The sequence below is a fragment of the Lontra canadensis genome, unplaced genomic scaffold (genome assembly GCF_010015895.1).
Source record: "Lontra canadensis isolate GAN:19392208 unplaced genomic scaffold, GSC_riverotter_1.0 scaffold28, whole genome shotgun sequence".
In the NCBI taxonomy this organism is placed as follows: domain Eukaryota; kingdom Metazoa; phylum Chordata; class Mammalia; order Carnivora; family Mustelidae; genus Lontra; species Lontra canadensis.
In genome coordinates this window covers 17149879-17166924 of record NW_022631022.1, presented here as the reverse complement: position 1 = coordinate 17166924, position 17046 = coordinate 17149879, and the positions used below count along the sequence as shown (strand labels likewise).

The window sequence follows — 17046 nt, the reverse complement described above, 5'->3', positions numbered from 1 at the left end:
ACCAGACGCTAAAACTCCTCATGTCCATAATCTTAAAGACAGGATTTAGCTCTGACTGGCTATCATCCTCCTCTCCCAAAACTGCCTTCTCTTTCCTGTATTTCCTGTTCTAGGTGATTGTCCCATAATCCACCAATCCATCTTTGCCATCTCTAAGGCATAGCCCAGTGCCTATCATGTAGCAGACGCTCATTTGTTGGAAGAATGACTAAATGAATGAAGGAGTAAATCAATCTTCCCTTTCTGTGGCTTCACTTTGGCCTTTAGCCATAAAGTATTGGTGGCTTCCCTGTCTTCAGACCTACAGAAGTGACCAACAAATTGAAACTTCTCAAAAGTAATAGTGCCGTAAGAACTGCAGGGAACTCCATGCTCACTCTTCGTACTAACCAATCAAATCCTTCACACACAGATAGGTCTTTCCAAGAGTCCTCAGCTACTTGGAGGAAAAAAAAAAAAAACAACCAACAGCCTGAGAAAGAAGAACCAAAACAAAGAGAGGAAGGAAAAGAGAACTCTGGAAGACAGAACAAAACTTCAAGAGTCAGAGACATGGAGAGGCTACGTCCCTGAATGTACAGCAAAAAGACAATGAGGGAGAACACGTGCGATGCAAGTGAAGAGCCACCGGGAATAAGTACAGAACACGCTGAATACAGGGGAAAACAGTGTGGCATCTGCCGCTGCTTAATATGCACTCTCCTTGCTGTCCTTCCTTTAAGACCTGAACTTTGTTTACAGTGTCAATGTGTCCAATGTAAAAACTACACTTCCCAGCCCCCCTTAAAGGGGTCAGGGTGGCTGACATCACACAAGTGGCAGTCTGTTGGGAAATTCTGGGAAAGCTATACTTTCCTAATACAGGCCATGTCTTTGTCTCCTTGTTGCTTCCTTTTTCTCCCTGCCTGGAATGATGATGTGATCTTAGAACTGCAGCAGACACCTTGTGACCATGAAGAAAAAGCTTCAGCCCTGACATCCTTGGACCACGAAGCAACTACTCACTTGGATCTGTTTCATGAGAAAAAATAAGCCCCTAATTGGTAAAGCCGATGATTAGTCAAAATTTTTATTGCTGATACAAAGAGATAGATAATGGAGGGGAAGGAAAAAAAAAATCAAAGAACTACTCAAAATTTCCCTGACCCCAAAGGGGGCAAGGATCCTTAGAGAAAAGCCAACTGGGTCCACAGATAAGGGGGAAAAAAGAAAAGAAACACTTCTAGACAACTCTGACTGGTATTTCAGAACTCCAATGATAAAGAGAAAATGCTTGAAGCTTCTAGAGAGGAAAGTGGAGTTATCAACAAGAATCAGACTGGTAAGAGACTGCCATAAAATCAAGTAGCAATGTCTGCTAAGTTATGAGGCAACATGATTTTTGATCTTACGTTTAGTTAAACCATCAGTCAAGTGTGAGGATAAAATAAAGATATTTTGGGCATGTAGGTATTTAGTAGCAGTAACAAAAGACAGCCGTATGACAAATGGAACCATTAGCACACCACTAATGACAAAGAACTTCAAGTTCTCCACTTACCCAATCTTTCTGGTTAAGTTTAGCTGCTTCATTATAGACTTCAGTGGCAGCTTTATGTTTTCCCAAAAGAAATCTGTGGAAGACATACATTTTCTGGAATTAACTCGAAGCTTTTACAGGACTCACTCCACTAGTCCCTCATTTGGCTTATATTCCAGCCTTGCAGAGAATTCTGCAAGCCTCTTCCCTATTAGCTAGGACTAATAATACAGGACTAACTCCACTAGTCCCTCATTATGTTCCAACCAGGAGAGAATTCTGCAAGCCTCTTTCCTTTTAGCTGGCTGTGCTATTCTGGCCAATGAGGCTGGCATATGTCAATAATAGAAGCTCTTTTGGTAGAAGCTGCACTGACTGCTGTCCCAGGCTCTTGGTCTCTACACCAATTTTAGTGAAAGTCTTATGTAATTTTTTTTCTGTAATGTACCACCAACAGAGAACAAAAAAGAAACAAGCTAAAGTAAATACACCGGTTAAGCAAGGACTGCCAGCATTCATCACCACCATCTACTTAAGGGACATCCCCTTCCCTTCCAAGATTAAATCTCTTGCCTTGATATTGATCACAATTCTAAAGAGAGGAAAAGGCAATCTGGGCCTCTATGCAAAGACCATGCAAGTATGAATGACAGTAGGTAAGAAAGTGGGGTGGGAACCCCATGGGACAACTTAAGGCTCCAGAATTGAAAAACCACCAGTATACCTAACAGCTTATGAAGACTGGAGGTTGCTTGCATCCGAGAGCTGTCAGGGCATCCACTCACAAACACTATGTCAAGTATTATACTACTGTATAATAATATACATAATAAATACTGTATATAATAATGCTGTACACTATATACAACACTACTGTGTTGGAACAGCAGATGCAAAAAATGCTACAGATGCCAGCAGCATAAGGGGACTGAGGGAACAAGATGTCACCACTTATACGATAAACAGTATCAGTCTTCCCCCATCATACTACACCATACAATGTTTGAAATACTCATTGTTAACTCATCTTCTCAAATTTCAAAGTCCATCCACTCTTCAAACTGGGTCCCAGTCTCCCTATTGAGCAATTCTCCCTCTCTGCATCAAGCTGCTCAGGCGGCCAGAAGCAGCCCCTGCCTGAGAACGCGCTCCACAGTGTTCTCTGTGAGTGTGCCGGGGCTGGCTGGCAGCAAATACTCACAAAGATCTGGCCACCTGCTTGAGGTTACCGGCACACTGAGGGCTGAGAACCGCACACGTCTGAAAGAGTTCTAGGGATTCTTGGATGTTTCCTTCCAAGCGAAATATTAAAGCTGCCAAGAGACAGAAAACACACGCACAAACCATCATATTCTGGGGAGAAAAGAGTCTGGTATCAGAAAAACTGGAGAAGAGGGAATTAAAAAATCATACCAAAGAAATCCTTTGGATAACTATATCTTTAACACAATCAGGCCTAAACCCTATACCCTCAGGTAGGCTGAAACAAATAGCAAAGGGGTTGACAATCGAAAACTTTTTTTAAGTAAGATTATCTCAAACCTACCTACTCCTCCATTCCCAGTATCCACCATGCAGATAATGAGTCAAATTATCCTACAAATTATCCTACAAATTCTTCATAGTAAGGACATTCCTGGGCTTCCCCATCAACCACTCTATTTATCATGATAATTCAGACTTCCGTCTATCAATTTCCAGAGTATACCCAAACAGGGCAAGTGCAGTCAGGGAGATTCTGGCTGCGAATGCATACCAACCAAGTATGTTAGACTTGGTTTCAGTATAGCAACCACTCTGAATCAGTAATTTTTCCCAGGCTTAAATTTTTGGAAGAATTTATATGTTTAAGTATTATGAGGTGCTGAGAGTCTGAAACTTGTACTATTGGAAATAAAAGAGATTTTTTTTTTTTGCCATGATGTCCTAGATGTGTCAATATCTTACCAATTACATCAGAAAACCGTATGTTAATCTGAAGGCTGCCAATCCAGTGAGTTGTAAACAAAATCATTCATCACACCAAAGAATCAAAAGGGGAGTTCCCAGGAAAACTGAAGATGCTAGAGAGTAAAATTTCAGTCGGTGGTTGCTATATTCGGTTTCTGATAAATTTCATCTATTCTCTGCCTTGCCCTCTACACCTCTAGGCTTTTTCCCTTCATCCTAAGACCCTTATAAAAAATCCTCAAGCCTTTCCTCATCATTTTTTCCTCAGCATTTCTACCTCATTTTTAGCCTGACCATAAGGAGAACTTCCAGAAGCCCCTTCTGGACTTGAAGCTGCTGCCTGAGGCAGAGACCCTAACACCCACTCTGAAAACACTAGCTGGACATTAGAGAATAGGGGGAAGGACAGCAGCAAAAAAACAAAAAAACAGTCATTTCTGAGGTCAAACTGCATATAAGAATTATGTTCTGATTTCAACCAACATAATACTGAATAAGACCTTTGTAGAACATTTGACTTTGAAGTGTTCATAGGTAGTTTGCTCTTCTTTCAGAACCTAGGCAAAGTATGCATTTCTCTATCAAGAAGAGAAGAAATCTATGTCTTACCTTGGACATAGATAGCATATTCACATAAGCCCTGAGTCTCCTGAAGCTGCTCTTTGATAACAGCCTGAAAGAGGAAGAAAAATACTTCTGAGTAGTAGTTCAGTGTCTTGAGGTGTTTTTAAGAAAAGGTAGGTATAGGCTGTGAGACAGGAATCTATCAAAATCCTAGAGCAGAACAGAGGCAGCAATCTCTTTGACCTCAGCCACAGCAACTTCTTGGTAGACACGCCTCCAAAGGCAAGGGAAACAAAAGCAAAAATGAACTACTGGGACTTCATTAGGATAAAAAAGCTTTTGCACAGCAAATGAAATGGTCGACAAAACTAAAAGGCAACCCATAGAATGGGAGAAGATATTTGCAAATATCAGATAAAGGGCTGGTATCCAACATCTATTAAGAATTTATCAAACTCAATACCCAAAACACAAAAAGTCCAGTCAAGAAATGGGCAGAAGACATGAACATTTCTCCAAAGAAGACATCTAAATGGTCAACGGACACATGAAAAGATGCTCTACCTCACTGGGCATCAGAGAAATACAAATCAAAACCACAATGAGATACCAGCTCACACCAGACAGAATGGCTAAAATTAACAAGTCAGTAAACAATAGGGGTTGGTGAGCATGCGGAGAAAGGGGAGCCCTCTTATACTGTTGGAAATGCAAACTGATGCAGCCACTGTGGAAGACAATATGGAGGTTCCTCAAAGAGTTAAAAATAGAGCTACCCTACCATCCAGCAATTGCGCTACTAGGTATTTATCCAAAGGATACAGAACATGATTCCAAGGGGCACCTAAACCACTGTTTATAGCAGCAATGTCCACAACAGCCAAACTATGGAAAGAGCTCCGATGTCCCCTGACAGATGAATGATTAAAAAAGATGTGGGGTATATACACAATGGAATATTACTCCGTCATCAAAAAGAGTGAAATCTTGCCATTTGCAACGATGTGGATGGAACTACAGGGTATTATGCTAAGCAAAAAAAGTCAAAGAAAGACAAATACCATACAATTTCACTTATATGTAGAATTTAAGAAACAAAACAGATGAGGCACCTGGGTGGCTCAGTCAGTTGGATGTTTGCCTTTTGCTCAGATCATCATTCAGGGTCCTGGGATCAAGCCCCGCATTGGGCTTCCTGCTCAGTGGGGGGTCTGCTTCTTCCTCTCCCTCTGCCCCTCCCCACCTCTTGTGCTCTCTCTCTCAAATAAATAAAATCTTAAAAAAAAAAAAAGAAAAAGAAAAGAAATAAAACAGATGAACACAGGGGAAAGGAAAAAAAAAGTAAGATGAAAACAGAGAGGGAGGCAAACCATAAGACTGTTAACTGTAGGAAAGCTGAGGAGAGCTGGGTGGGGGGATGGGATAACTGGATGATGGGAATTAAGGAGGGCACTTGATATAATGAGCACTGAGTGTTGTATGCAACTGATGAATCACTAAATTCTACCCCTGAAACTAATAATACAGTATATGTTAACTAAACTGAATTTAAATTAAAAATGTAAAAAAAAAAAAGAAAAAAAGAAAAGGTAGACATGGCCAGGAGATACGTAAGAAATCTATAGAATACAAATAACTACTAATAATGTTCGTTGGGAATTTTTTAAATCTCAACTCTCTTGTGGTTACTTATTATAGAACAGGGGTCAGCAAACTACGGCCCACAGGCCAAATCTAGGCCACACAGTCTGTTTTTGTAAAGCTCTCAAACTAAGAGTAGTTTGCATATTTTTTTTAAAGGGTTATTAAAAAAAAAAAGAAATAAGAGAAGATGAAGAACATGAAACAGAGACTGTGGCCTACAAAGCCCAAAATATTTACCATCTGGCTCCTTACAGAAAAGCTTGCCAACCCTCATCTAGAATCTAGGCAAGCTAAAGAAAATATGAAAAGAGTTCCAGGCATCACTGTAGATGCCAGGGGCTGTCTGATATCGAAATATAGGCTCTCTCTTCCTCCTGTGACAGGCTAAGCTCAGGATGAGCTAGGAGTTCAGAGAACTCCTGAGTCTAACTTAAGAGAATCAAGGAAAGCCTTCTGGAGTCAACAGTTTTAAAATCCTGTGTTGGCAGGGATTGGAGGAGAAGCTGGGTGGCTAAGAGTGTCAGGGAGAAAAAGGCTTCAAATGCCATGCTAAAAAAGTTGAGAGCAATGGGAGAATCTTGGTAAGTTTTAAGCAGGAAGTAACCTGATTCTACTTGCTTTATAGAAAAGTCATTTTTGGAGCACTGTTGAAAACAGATGGAAAGGAGGCAAGATTAGTAAAAGGATTCTTACAGTAATTTAAACAGAAAATGATGGAAATTAACTAAGGCCTGGAGAGAGAAGAAAGTGGACAATTTCAAGAGATAATAGACAAGGATCTCCAGAATGTAATGATTATTTATAATACATTAGGGAAAATGGGTCAGGGGATTCTGACACAGACAGATGGATGAATGATGGTACCTATCCCTGCAACAGCGTGCAAGAGAAGGAATAGGTCTGGAGAAAAGCAGATTAATTCAGCTACAGAAAAGCTAAACCTGAAACACCTGTGAAGCACCAGTAGGTATCAGCTTGGTCTGAAGACCAAGAGCTAATGTATGAAATGCTCAGAAAAAGGGGTCAAGGATGGGACCTAGGAACATCCCCAGCTCTTAAGAAATAAAGGAAATGGAAAAAGGAGAAGGGAAACAATAAAGGGACAATATCACAGAACGAAAGGAAGAAACCTTTTAAGATTCATGCTGGTACTAAACATTGCTAGTTCTGCCTGCCTCTCACCGTCTCTACTGTTACACTCGCTCACCTTGCATGCTTCGTAATCCTTCCGGATATAGTGGAGATGTATTAACCAGTTCTGCTTCTCCAAAATCGGAAACTCTTGACCTGGGCAGCATATTTTAACAAAACAAACAACACAGTCGTTATTAGATTTTCCCCTTAAGCATTGTGCTCACATGTAACTACAGACATACTGCAGTATCACATTAAATCCTTCATGCTGCTGCCCACAAGAATATCACCTAAATATACACATCTAAATGTGTAGATTTTTAAACTACAAGATACTTGTCCTACTATTACACATTGAATATATGCTTCTCCTCAGTTTTTGTGGCTTGATGGCAGTTTCTCAGATCACAACTTGGCCTAAAAAAAATAAAATCATCCTTTGTCTCTTCTCTCTCTCTCCCTGGTTATTGAAGGTGAATAAGATGACTCTCTAAAGGGTATTTAAGGAATATTACCAACATCTAATGTCCCGTCTGATAGATCAGAGGACCAAAAATAGTTAAACACAGTCCTAGCAATAGGAAGGTAAAATATTATACACTGCTGCCCAGGAGTGAGAAGGCAACAATGACAAAAAATCTATTGGAGTCACTGAAAACGATTTATGATAAACCCTAAAATGTTACTATCCCTTTGAATTCAAAAGTTTAAAAATATGGGTAAAAATTCATTAAGAGAGGCGCCTGGGTGGCTCAGTTGGTTAAGGGGCTGTTTTTCGGCTTGGGTCATGATCTCAGTGTCCTGGGATTGAGACCCACATCAGGCTCCCTGCTCAGCGGGGAGCCTGCGTCTCCCTCCCCCTCTGCCTGCCACTCTACTTGTGCTCTCTCTATATATATAAATAAATAAATAAAATCTTTTTAAAAAATTTATTAAGAAATTACTTTTCTGTGGAGAAAAAAGAGAGAGAAGGTTTCACACCAAACTCAGAACAGTGGTGAGGAAGAGGGAGGGAGGAAAGTTGTAAAAAGGAGACTTCAGGGGCACCTGCATGGCTCAGCTGGTTAAGCATCTGACTCTTGATTTTGGCTCAGGTCATGATCTCAGGGTCATGGGATCCAGCCCCACATCCGGCTCCACACTAGGAGTGGAACCTGCTTAAGAGTCTCTCTCAGGGCACCTGGGTGGCTCAGTCGTTTAGCGTCTGCCTTCAGCTCAGGTCATGGTCCCAGGGTCCTGGGATCAAGCCCCACATTGGGCTCCGTGCTCCTCAGGGAGTCTACTTCTCCCTCTCCCTCTGCCGATCTCCCAGCTTGTGTTCCCTCTCTCACTCTCTCTCTCTCTCTGCCAAGTAAATAAATAAAATCTGCAAAAAAAAAGTCTCTCTCTCCCTCTGCTCTTCCACAACCCACTCTTAAAAAAGGGGTGAGGTGGGACGCCTGGGTGGCTCAGTTGGTTAAGCAGCTGCCTTCGGCTCAGGTCATGATCCCAGCGTCCTGGGATCGAGTCCCACATCGGGCTCCTTGCTCATCATGAGGGAGCCTGCTTCTCCCTCTGCCTCTGCCTGCCATTCTGTCTGCCTGTGCTCGCTCTCTCTCTCTGACAAATAAATAAATAAAATTTAAAAAAAAAAAAAGGGGTGAGGGGAGACCTTAGTTCTTAAATGCTTTAATTTCTCAAAAAAATAAAAATCACTAAAGGATATGTGACTAAATGTTTTTATTTATTAAATCTGGCCAGTGAGTACATGGAGGTTCGTATTTTTCTATGCACTTTAATACATATTTGAAATATTCTCTCTTAAAAATGTAAAAGAAAGAATACAGCAGGAAACATGATGGAAATGATTTCTAATTATTTGCAATCATTTGTTTCATAACCTTAGGAGATACATTAATGGAAAACCTAAGACTTATAGGTCCATAAAATGACAGGAAGGAAAAAAAGGCTTAGGGTGACCCAGAGTCAGTGGAGCCAGAACACAGTAGGGAATGTCAATGGAATTTATAAGATAAAATTATGACAAGAAAGTCCGGATATGGTATTCTATGCCAGAAGGAAGGAAAAAAAGGTAAAATGTCAAGCAGTGGACTCATCTTCCAGTAACCCATACTCAGGGTGGGACCACCCTTCTAATCAGCAAGGGCCTATCTGAGGTTCTTCGATGACTTCTGTCCTTCCTTCTCTTTCCTCAAGCCCCATCAGTCAACAGATCTTAAGCCATTTACATTCCACCTGACCACTTCTGGAATTAAATTTCCTATTAAAGGCCATACAGGGGCGCCTGGGTGGCTCAGTGGGTTAAAGCCTCTGCCTTCGGCTCAGGTCATGACCCCAGGGTCCTGGGATCGAGCCCCGCATGGGGCTCTCTGCTCAGCAGGGAGCCTGATTCTCTTCCCCTCTCTCTGCCTGCCTCTTTGCCTACTTGTGATCTCTTGTCTGTCAAATAAATAAATAAAATCTTTAAAAAAAATAAAAACAAACAAAAAAAAAGGCCATACAAATCACTAAGCTTAGAGGTGGGTGTGGGTGAAGGGGTGTGTGCGCACACACACACGCATGTAAAGTGGGTAGAGAGCTACACTGTAAGTGTAGTTCTGGGATTAGTGGCTCAATGAGTCATCTAGGGCTAAGTCTCATTTGTACAGCCTACCACTCTGTCACCTACCCTCTGAAGGGCAAGAGTAGAAGGAGACACTGAAATCTCGGAGTTCAAAATATCATGAAGTATCACTGCTTCCACAGCTTTCAGCTGTAGAAAAAATTCATAAAAAGCAAATCTGAGTTTTGCTACTATTAAAATCTCACAATGAAAGATGAGTAATTTTCTCCGTTTCCTGGATGAAAAATGGAGAAAAAAATATTCAATTTGCAGGGCAGCTTGAGCCGAAAGGCTTATGCAAGGAAGACCTAGAGATTAGAAGAAGGGAAGGCATCATCAAATCCAAAGGCTTAACGGTCATTTCACACTCCTGGAGACATAGTTTGTCTAAATGCTAAGAGAATTTTACCTTCATCAGAGATTTTAGAGATCATTTCAGTGCCCCGTAACTGTCCTATTATTGTATGATTTTGGGAAATATACAGTTAACCCATCTATAAAACAGAGAGTGATTCATTCCTTCAACAAATATTCACTGAGTATCTAACACGTGCCAGGTACTGTTCTAGGCACTGGGGATACAAAGGTGAACAAAGCTGACCTCCTGCCTTAAATTGGTGGGGACAGATTTGGGGGGAATTCAGAGAGTGCTAGCAGAAGGGATAGATGATAATAAAATAAGTTATATATGAGTGATATTTTTCTATGGAAAAAAAGCAGAGAAGAGGGACAAGGAGTATAGAGTAAGGGGTTACACTTTTAAGTAGGAGGGTCAAGGAATAAAATACCCTCACAGAGTTGGGAAGATTGAAAGACAATATAGAGGTTCAATTTCTGGCACACAGTAAGTCCTACAAGTGTGAACTGTTGTTGCTATTTTTATTATCTGTATTATTAGTTATTTTTCAAAGATGAGGGAATTCTGGGACGCCTGGGTGGCTCAGTTGTTTAAGCGGCTGCCTTCGGCTCAGGTCATGATCCCAGCGTCCTGGGATCGAGTCCCACATCGGGCTCCTTGCTCGGCAGGGAGCCTGCTTCTCCCTCTGCCTCTGCCTGCCTCTCTGTCTGCCTGTGCTTGCTCGCTCTCTCTCCCTCTGTCTCTGACAAATAAATAAATAAAATCTTTTAAAAAAAAAAAAAAAGAAAGAAAGAAAGAAAAGAAAAAAAAAAGATGAGGGAATTCTGGATGCCTTAGAAAGAGTCTATAAATCTTGAGTCTATAGTTAGAATTTACCTGTAAATGTGTGAATTGAATTTCTTGTATTCCAAATCATTGCCCACTCCAATTCCCAATTCCATTGCCCACTCCAATACAAACAGGAGTATTGGTTTCTACATGTTTTCACAAGTATTATGAGAATTACCTACACAAATGATCCTCTAAAAAAAAGATAGGCACAATAAAGGCAAAGTCAAGCCTCCTCTATTTTACAGTGGAGAACGGTGGTCATCTCTGATGCTACACTTCAGGAGCCTCTATAACCACAGAGATCAGGGGGGGCCAGCTGCTGAGACGAAGACAAGGTGTTGTCTTTCAGCTCTTGTACAAAAACTTCGTCCATATCTCCAGTTCCCACATTGCCTTTTCGCCATCACCAAGGCAGTGTGGGTGGAAGGCTGGCAACCTGGCAACCATACTGCCTTAGCCCTTCTCTTCTCCTGACCCCATTCTACTCTTTTGTGACATCCCTCCTCTTTCATTCCCCTTCTAAGGGTGCACTAGACTTCTATGTGAAACAACTACATGACCAAATAAACGTGACAACTGTAAGAATCCTTCTCCCTTATAATTTGCCCTAGATGCCAAATTCTCTCAGTAATGGCCCTAACTCAAATGTTCTATTACACTTTGATTAATGCTAGGAAATAACATCCTGGATATATGAAGGCTGAGCAGAAAGTTATTGTGCTTTGAACTTTCAGTTGAAAATTTTTCTAAAACGACTAACACGTTTTTAAGTACATCATAAATGAAGCCTTCTTTGATAAAGGACCTCTTCCAGGATGAGCAGACATAGCACATGGTTTTTTTATGTAGAATTCCCATCCTGATTCAGTACCAGCCTTCTCGAGACCTACAGCAAATTATTTAACTTCTCTGGGACTCCATTTTTCCCTCAGTAACTTTCAGTGGAGGGTGCCTAGCTTGCTCAGTCTGTTAAGCATCTGCCTTTGGCTTAGGTCATGATCCCAGGGTTCTGGGATCAAGTCCTACATCAGGCTCCCTGCTCAGTAAGGAGTCTGCTTCTCCCTCTACCCATCCCCACTGACTATGATCTCTGTCTCAAATAAATAAGTAAAATCTTTAAAAAATAGTTTTCAGGAGTGCCTTGGTGGCTTAGTGGGCTAAAGCCTCTGCCTTCAGCTCAGGTCATGATCCCCAGGGTCCTGGGATTGAGCCCTACATCGGGCTCTCTGCTCTGGAGCCTGCTTCCCCCACCCCACCCCACCCGCCTGCCTCTCTGCCTACTTGTGATTTCTGTCAAATAAATAAATAAAATCTTTTAAAATAATAATAATTTTCAGTGGAAAATTATGAAAAATCTGAAAGTGGCCATTCAATAAATGCTAATTTCCTCATGTTATAACAGGACTAATAATACTCTTCTACCTCCATATATTATTTGGGACATTGGAAGATACGACAAATCTTCTCCTGAGGCAAGGGAAATAAAAGTAAAAATAAACTATTGGGACTACATCAAAATAAAAAGCTCCTGGACGGCAAAGGAAACCAACAAAACTGGAAGACAAGACAACCTACTGAATGGGAGAAGATATTTGTAAATGACATATCGGGTAAGGGGTTAGTATCCAAATACATAAAGACCTTACACAACTTAACACCCCAAAAGTAATCCAATTTAAAAATGGGCAGAAGAAAAAAAAATGGGCAGAAGACATGAACATTTTTCCAAAGACATATAGATGGCTAACAGATACATGAAAAGATGCTTAACCCTATTCATCATCAGGTAAATGCAAATCAAAACCACAATGAGCTATCACTTGACAACTGTCAGAATCAACAACACAAGAAGCAACAAGTGTTGGTGAGGATGTGGAGAAAAAGGAACCCTTGTGAGCTGTTGGTGGGAATGCAAACTGGTGCAGCCACTGTGGAAGACAGTATGGAGATTCATCAAAAAGTTAAAAACAGAATTACCATATGATCTAATAATTCCACTACTTGGTATTGACCCCCAAAACACGGAAACACTAATTCAAAAAAATACATGCACTCCTATGTTTATTGCAGTATTTAAAATAGCCAGATTATGGAAGCAGCCCAAGTGTCCATCGACAGATGGATGGATAAAGAAGATGTGGGGTGTGTGTGTGTTTGTGTGTATACATGTGTGCATGGAATATTACTGCCATAAAAAAGAATGAAATCTTGCCATTTGCGGCAACATGGATGGATCTAAGAAGTATAATGTTAAGTGAAATAAGTCAGTCAGAAAAAGACAAATACCATATGATTTCACTCATATGAGGAATTTAAGAATCAAAACGAACAAAGGGGGGAAAAACAGACAAACCAAAAACAGACTCTTAACTATAGAGAGCAAACCGACCATACCGGGGTGGGAAAAAGTAAAGGGATTAAGAGTACACTTACCTTGATGAGCACTGAGTAATATATGGAACTGCTGAATCACTATACTGTACACTCGAAACTAATACAACACTGTATGTTAATTATACCAGAATTTTTTGAAAGAGGACAAATCTTGAAACAAATGTAAATATAAGACATTTTTATTACTATCAATGTGAGCTTTGTATCAGTCAGGGTCTAACAAGGGAACATGAGAACCACTTGAGAATTTAAAACAGAGCGACTTCAATGCAGTGAACAGGTGATGAAAGAAATGAGAGGCCCACCAGGGAATGGTGGGGCAAATCAGAGGTTAGCATGGGAGCAAAAAAATCTACCACTGGAAGAGAAAAGGGGAGGAAATGTGTTGCTACCAGTATCCAAGGCTGAAGTTACCAGGAAGAAATTAAAAACAAGATGGCCTGACTGGTAAAAGCAACAGAAGAGATGCTTCCAGAGACCACCCACTCCTCCAACTTCACCAAGCAAAAACAAAGGGAGGAAAACCCTGGGTTCTTCTTCCTCCTGCCCTCTAATCTCCTTCCAGTTCCTCTCACTTGCTAACCCAGACAGAAACTGCTGACACAGAGGCCTGTTAAGGAGAGAAGTCTGCAAGGGTCAGCTCTTCACAAGACACAGCAAAGAAGGGAAGGGTGAGGAATGGATCCGAGGGCAAATAGGTCCAGGATCAGCAGAAACATCGACTCTGTTCATAAATGATGATGGAAAAGGAAGAGGACACAAGACCAAGTCAGTACTCACCCCATATAAATGCCAGAAGCTAGCTTTTAAAAAGTTATTATTCTTTTTTTTTTAAAGTTATTATTCTTAAATTATTTCCTATCTAATTTGTTTCATTCTTGTGAGCTTAAAATAGATGAGGAAGAAAGAAAAAGTCATATAAAAAGATCAATTATGACCAAAAAAGAAAAAAATCAATTATGGTTTTACTACATATCCTATTTTACTTACTCATATCAAAATTTAACAATTACATTTATCCTTTTTAGGGATGCATGGGTATGTATGTATCCTCCAATTTATATTAATAAATTTTTATTATATATTGATTCATGTGAATTACTTATATTCTCTAAGTATACAGAATATATTAGAATATATAATTTATTTTTATATATTTCATATATATCCACATCAAAGTGTTTTCCTCCCCTACTAGTCCACTGACTGGTCCTTTGAGGCTAGCAAGTTCTATAACTCATGGACTATTCCAACACAGCAGATGAGGAAATTAAGACTCCAGAGGCTATGTGATTTGCTCACTTTCACCAGCTAATTAATGAATGAGACAGGGTTATAACCCAAATCCTCATGGTTACTCACTAAACTACACCAAGTTTCTGCCCAACTATTAAAGATTTTCCAATTTTAAAATGTGTTTGTGCTGTCAACTAGATGTAACTTAGCAACACAAAATTAAATTAGATTTAAAGGTTTTTCTATGATAGGAAAAGCAGAAGAGAACTTTTTATTTTTAAGGAATTTCTACGCCTATAGAAATGCATGGGGACAAATGCACACGTGTACATGCATACAAGAGAGATTAAACATATCTGCAAATGGTCTGCTTATATCTACTGAACCTAAATCTATCCTTCCACTGACCAAGCAATCCTACTCCTAAGTACATGTGTATACCCAAATAACTTCATGGTGGCATTATGCATAACACCTTAAATCAAAGTACCCCAAATGTTCATCAAGAGTAAACTGAACAGGGGCACCTGGGTAGCTCAGTCTGTTAAGCATCTGCCTTCAGCTCAGGTTCCTGGGATCAAGCCCCACATTAGGCTCTCTGCTCAGCAGGGAGTCTGCTTCTCCCTTCTCCCACTGCCCCTCCCCTGGTGCTCATTCCCTCTCTCTCACAAATAAATAAAAACTTAAAAATAAACAAAGAGTAAACTGAATAAACTAGGGTATAGCCTCACAGTGGAATACTATATAACAAATGAAAAAGATACAAAAAGATATTTTTTAAGTACATACTAAATGATTCTGTTTATATTAAGTTCAAAAGCACAGCAAAACTGATCTACATACTTTAAGTCAGATATAAGTAACCACATTTGGGAGTAGTTAATGACTAGTAGGGAGCATGAGGGAGGGCCTCTGGGATGCTGATGATGTTCCATATCTTAATCAAAGTGGATATATCCACTTTGATATATCCACATCCACCTTGTGAAAATTTATTGAGCTATACAATTATGATTTATGCACTTTTTTATGTATGCTATGTACTGATTTTTTAAAAGTCTCATGAATCAAAGCAAATACCTCCTTCACAAAAAGAATTAATTTCTACAATACCAGTACAGAAGAGGAGGGGGCACAAAACTCAGTCTGTGACTAAGGGTAAAATCCTCAAGACACAAAAAGCATTAATCATAAAAGAAAAAAACATAAATCAGCCTCATCAAAATTAAAACTTCTAAAAATTAAAATCATCAAAATATGCATTAAGAAAGTGAACAGGAAAGAATCAGTCGGGGGGAATCATAATATGTAGAACAGACAAAAGAATCTGTATCCCCAGTACAGAATTCTTACAAATCAATAACAAGAAAACAAATAACCCAATTTAAAAATAAGCAAAAGCCTTGAATATTTCTTTCACAAAAGCGATCAGTAAGTATTGCTGAAAAAGTGTTCAACATCACCAGTCATAAATTTAAAGCAAATTAAAGTCACAATAAGATACTACAACATATTTACCAGCATGTCTAATATGAAAAAGACTGACAGTACCAAAGAATTTATAGGAACCAGTCTGCCAGGCTCATTTAAAGTTAAAACATACAGTTTATATATGACCCAGCAATTTCATTCCCTAGGTACTTACTGTGAGAGATTAAAACACATGTCACCCACACACAAAAAGATACATAAATGAAATGTTCACAGAAGCTTTTACATAACAGTCAAAAACTGGAAACAACACAAATGTTCATCAATAAGAGAATGGATAAACTCTGGTATACTAAGACATACAATGAATATTAGCACTTTTAAAAAAAATTAAAAACTAAAAAACTACTGATACATTACAGCAACATGGATGAATCTCAAAAACGGAGGAAAAGAGAACTAAAGCTAAATAGTACATATTATTCATTCCCCCTGTAAGAACTTCAAGCACAGACAAAATTAATTTATAGGGACAGAAATCAAAATGGGTCCTCAGAGAATCAAAGGGAGGACTGCTTGGAAAGGGGCATGAGAAAACTTTCTGGATGACAAAGACGTTTAATTTGTTCTGAGTAATGATTACATGAGTACATACGTTTGTCAAAATTCAAGAGTTGGGCACTTAAGGGACACCAGGGTGGCTCAGTCAGTTAGGCATCCAACTCCTGATTTTGGCTCAGGTCATGATCTCAGGGTTGTGAGATCGACCCCACCTCAGGCTCTACACTTAGTGGGGAGTTTGTTTGAGATTCTCTGCCTTCCTCTCCCTCTGCCCCACCCTCATGCACGCATTCTCTCTCTCGTTCTCTATCAAAAAAAAAAAAAAAAAAAAAGACACCTGGGTGACTCAGTGGGTTAAACGTCTGCCTTTCGCTCAGGTCATGATCCCAGGGTCCTGGGATTAAGTCTCGCATCAGGCTCCCTGCTTAGCAGGGAGTCTGCTTCTCCCTCTGCCTGCTGCTCTCCCCACTTGTGTTCTCTCCCCCCCCACCCACGTCTCTCTACCTCTCTGACAAATAAATAAATAAAATCTTCAAAAAAAAAAAAAGACTTGGACACTTAGGATCTATAGATCTTATTAGCACTTCCATTTAAATGAAAAGTCAGCATTGTTCCTAAAAAAAAAAAAAAAAGAAACAACAACAACAACAAAACAGAATTACCACATGATCCAGCAATTCCACTATTAAGTATACACCCAAAAGAAATGAAAGCAGGGAGCCATTTCTGCATTTGCTGCTAAAGTAGTCCTTCCAAAGAAGCTAAGGCCATGTTGGGGCAAAGCCCCCACTTCATCCTGTGAACTGCCTGGCAGCTGCCAGC

At 39.9% G+C, this 17046-nt stretch overlaps 1 protein-coding gene across 2 annotated transcripts in view; it reads right to left on the bottom strand.

Annotated features, from left to right (window-relative positions):
• Positions 1-17046, bottom strand: part of BBS4 (Bardet-Biedl syndrome 4) — a 53867-nt gene that overhangs the window by 12722 nt on the left and 24099 nt on the right. For both annotated transcript variants that reach the window (XM_032864993.1, XM_032864994.1), the window contains exons 3-6: positions 6885-6964; positions 4079-4142; positions 2721-2832; positions 1541-1613 (exon numbers count right to left, since the gene is read on the bottom strand). In XM_032864993.1, the coding sequence (XP_032720884.1) occupies positions 1541-1613; positions 2721-2832; positions 4079-4142; positions 6885-6964 (329 nt within the window). The remainder of the gene's footprint in view (positions 1-1540; positions 1614-2720; positions 2833-4078; positions 4143-6884; positions 6965-17046) is intronic.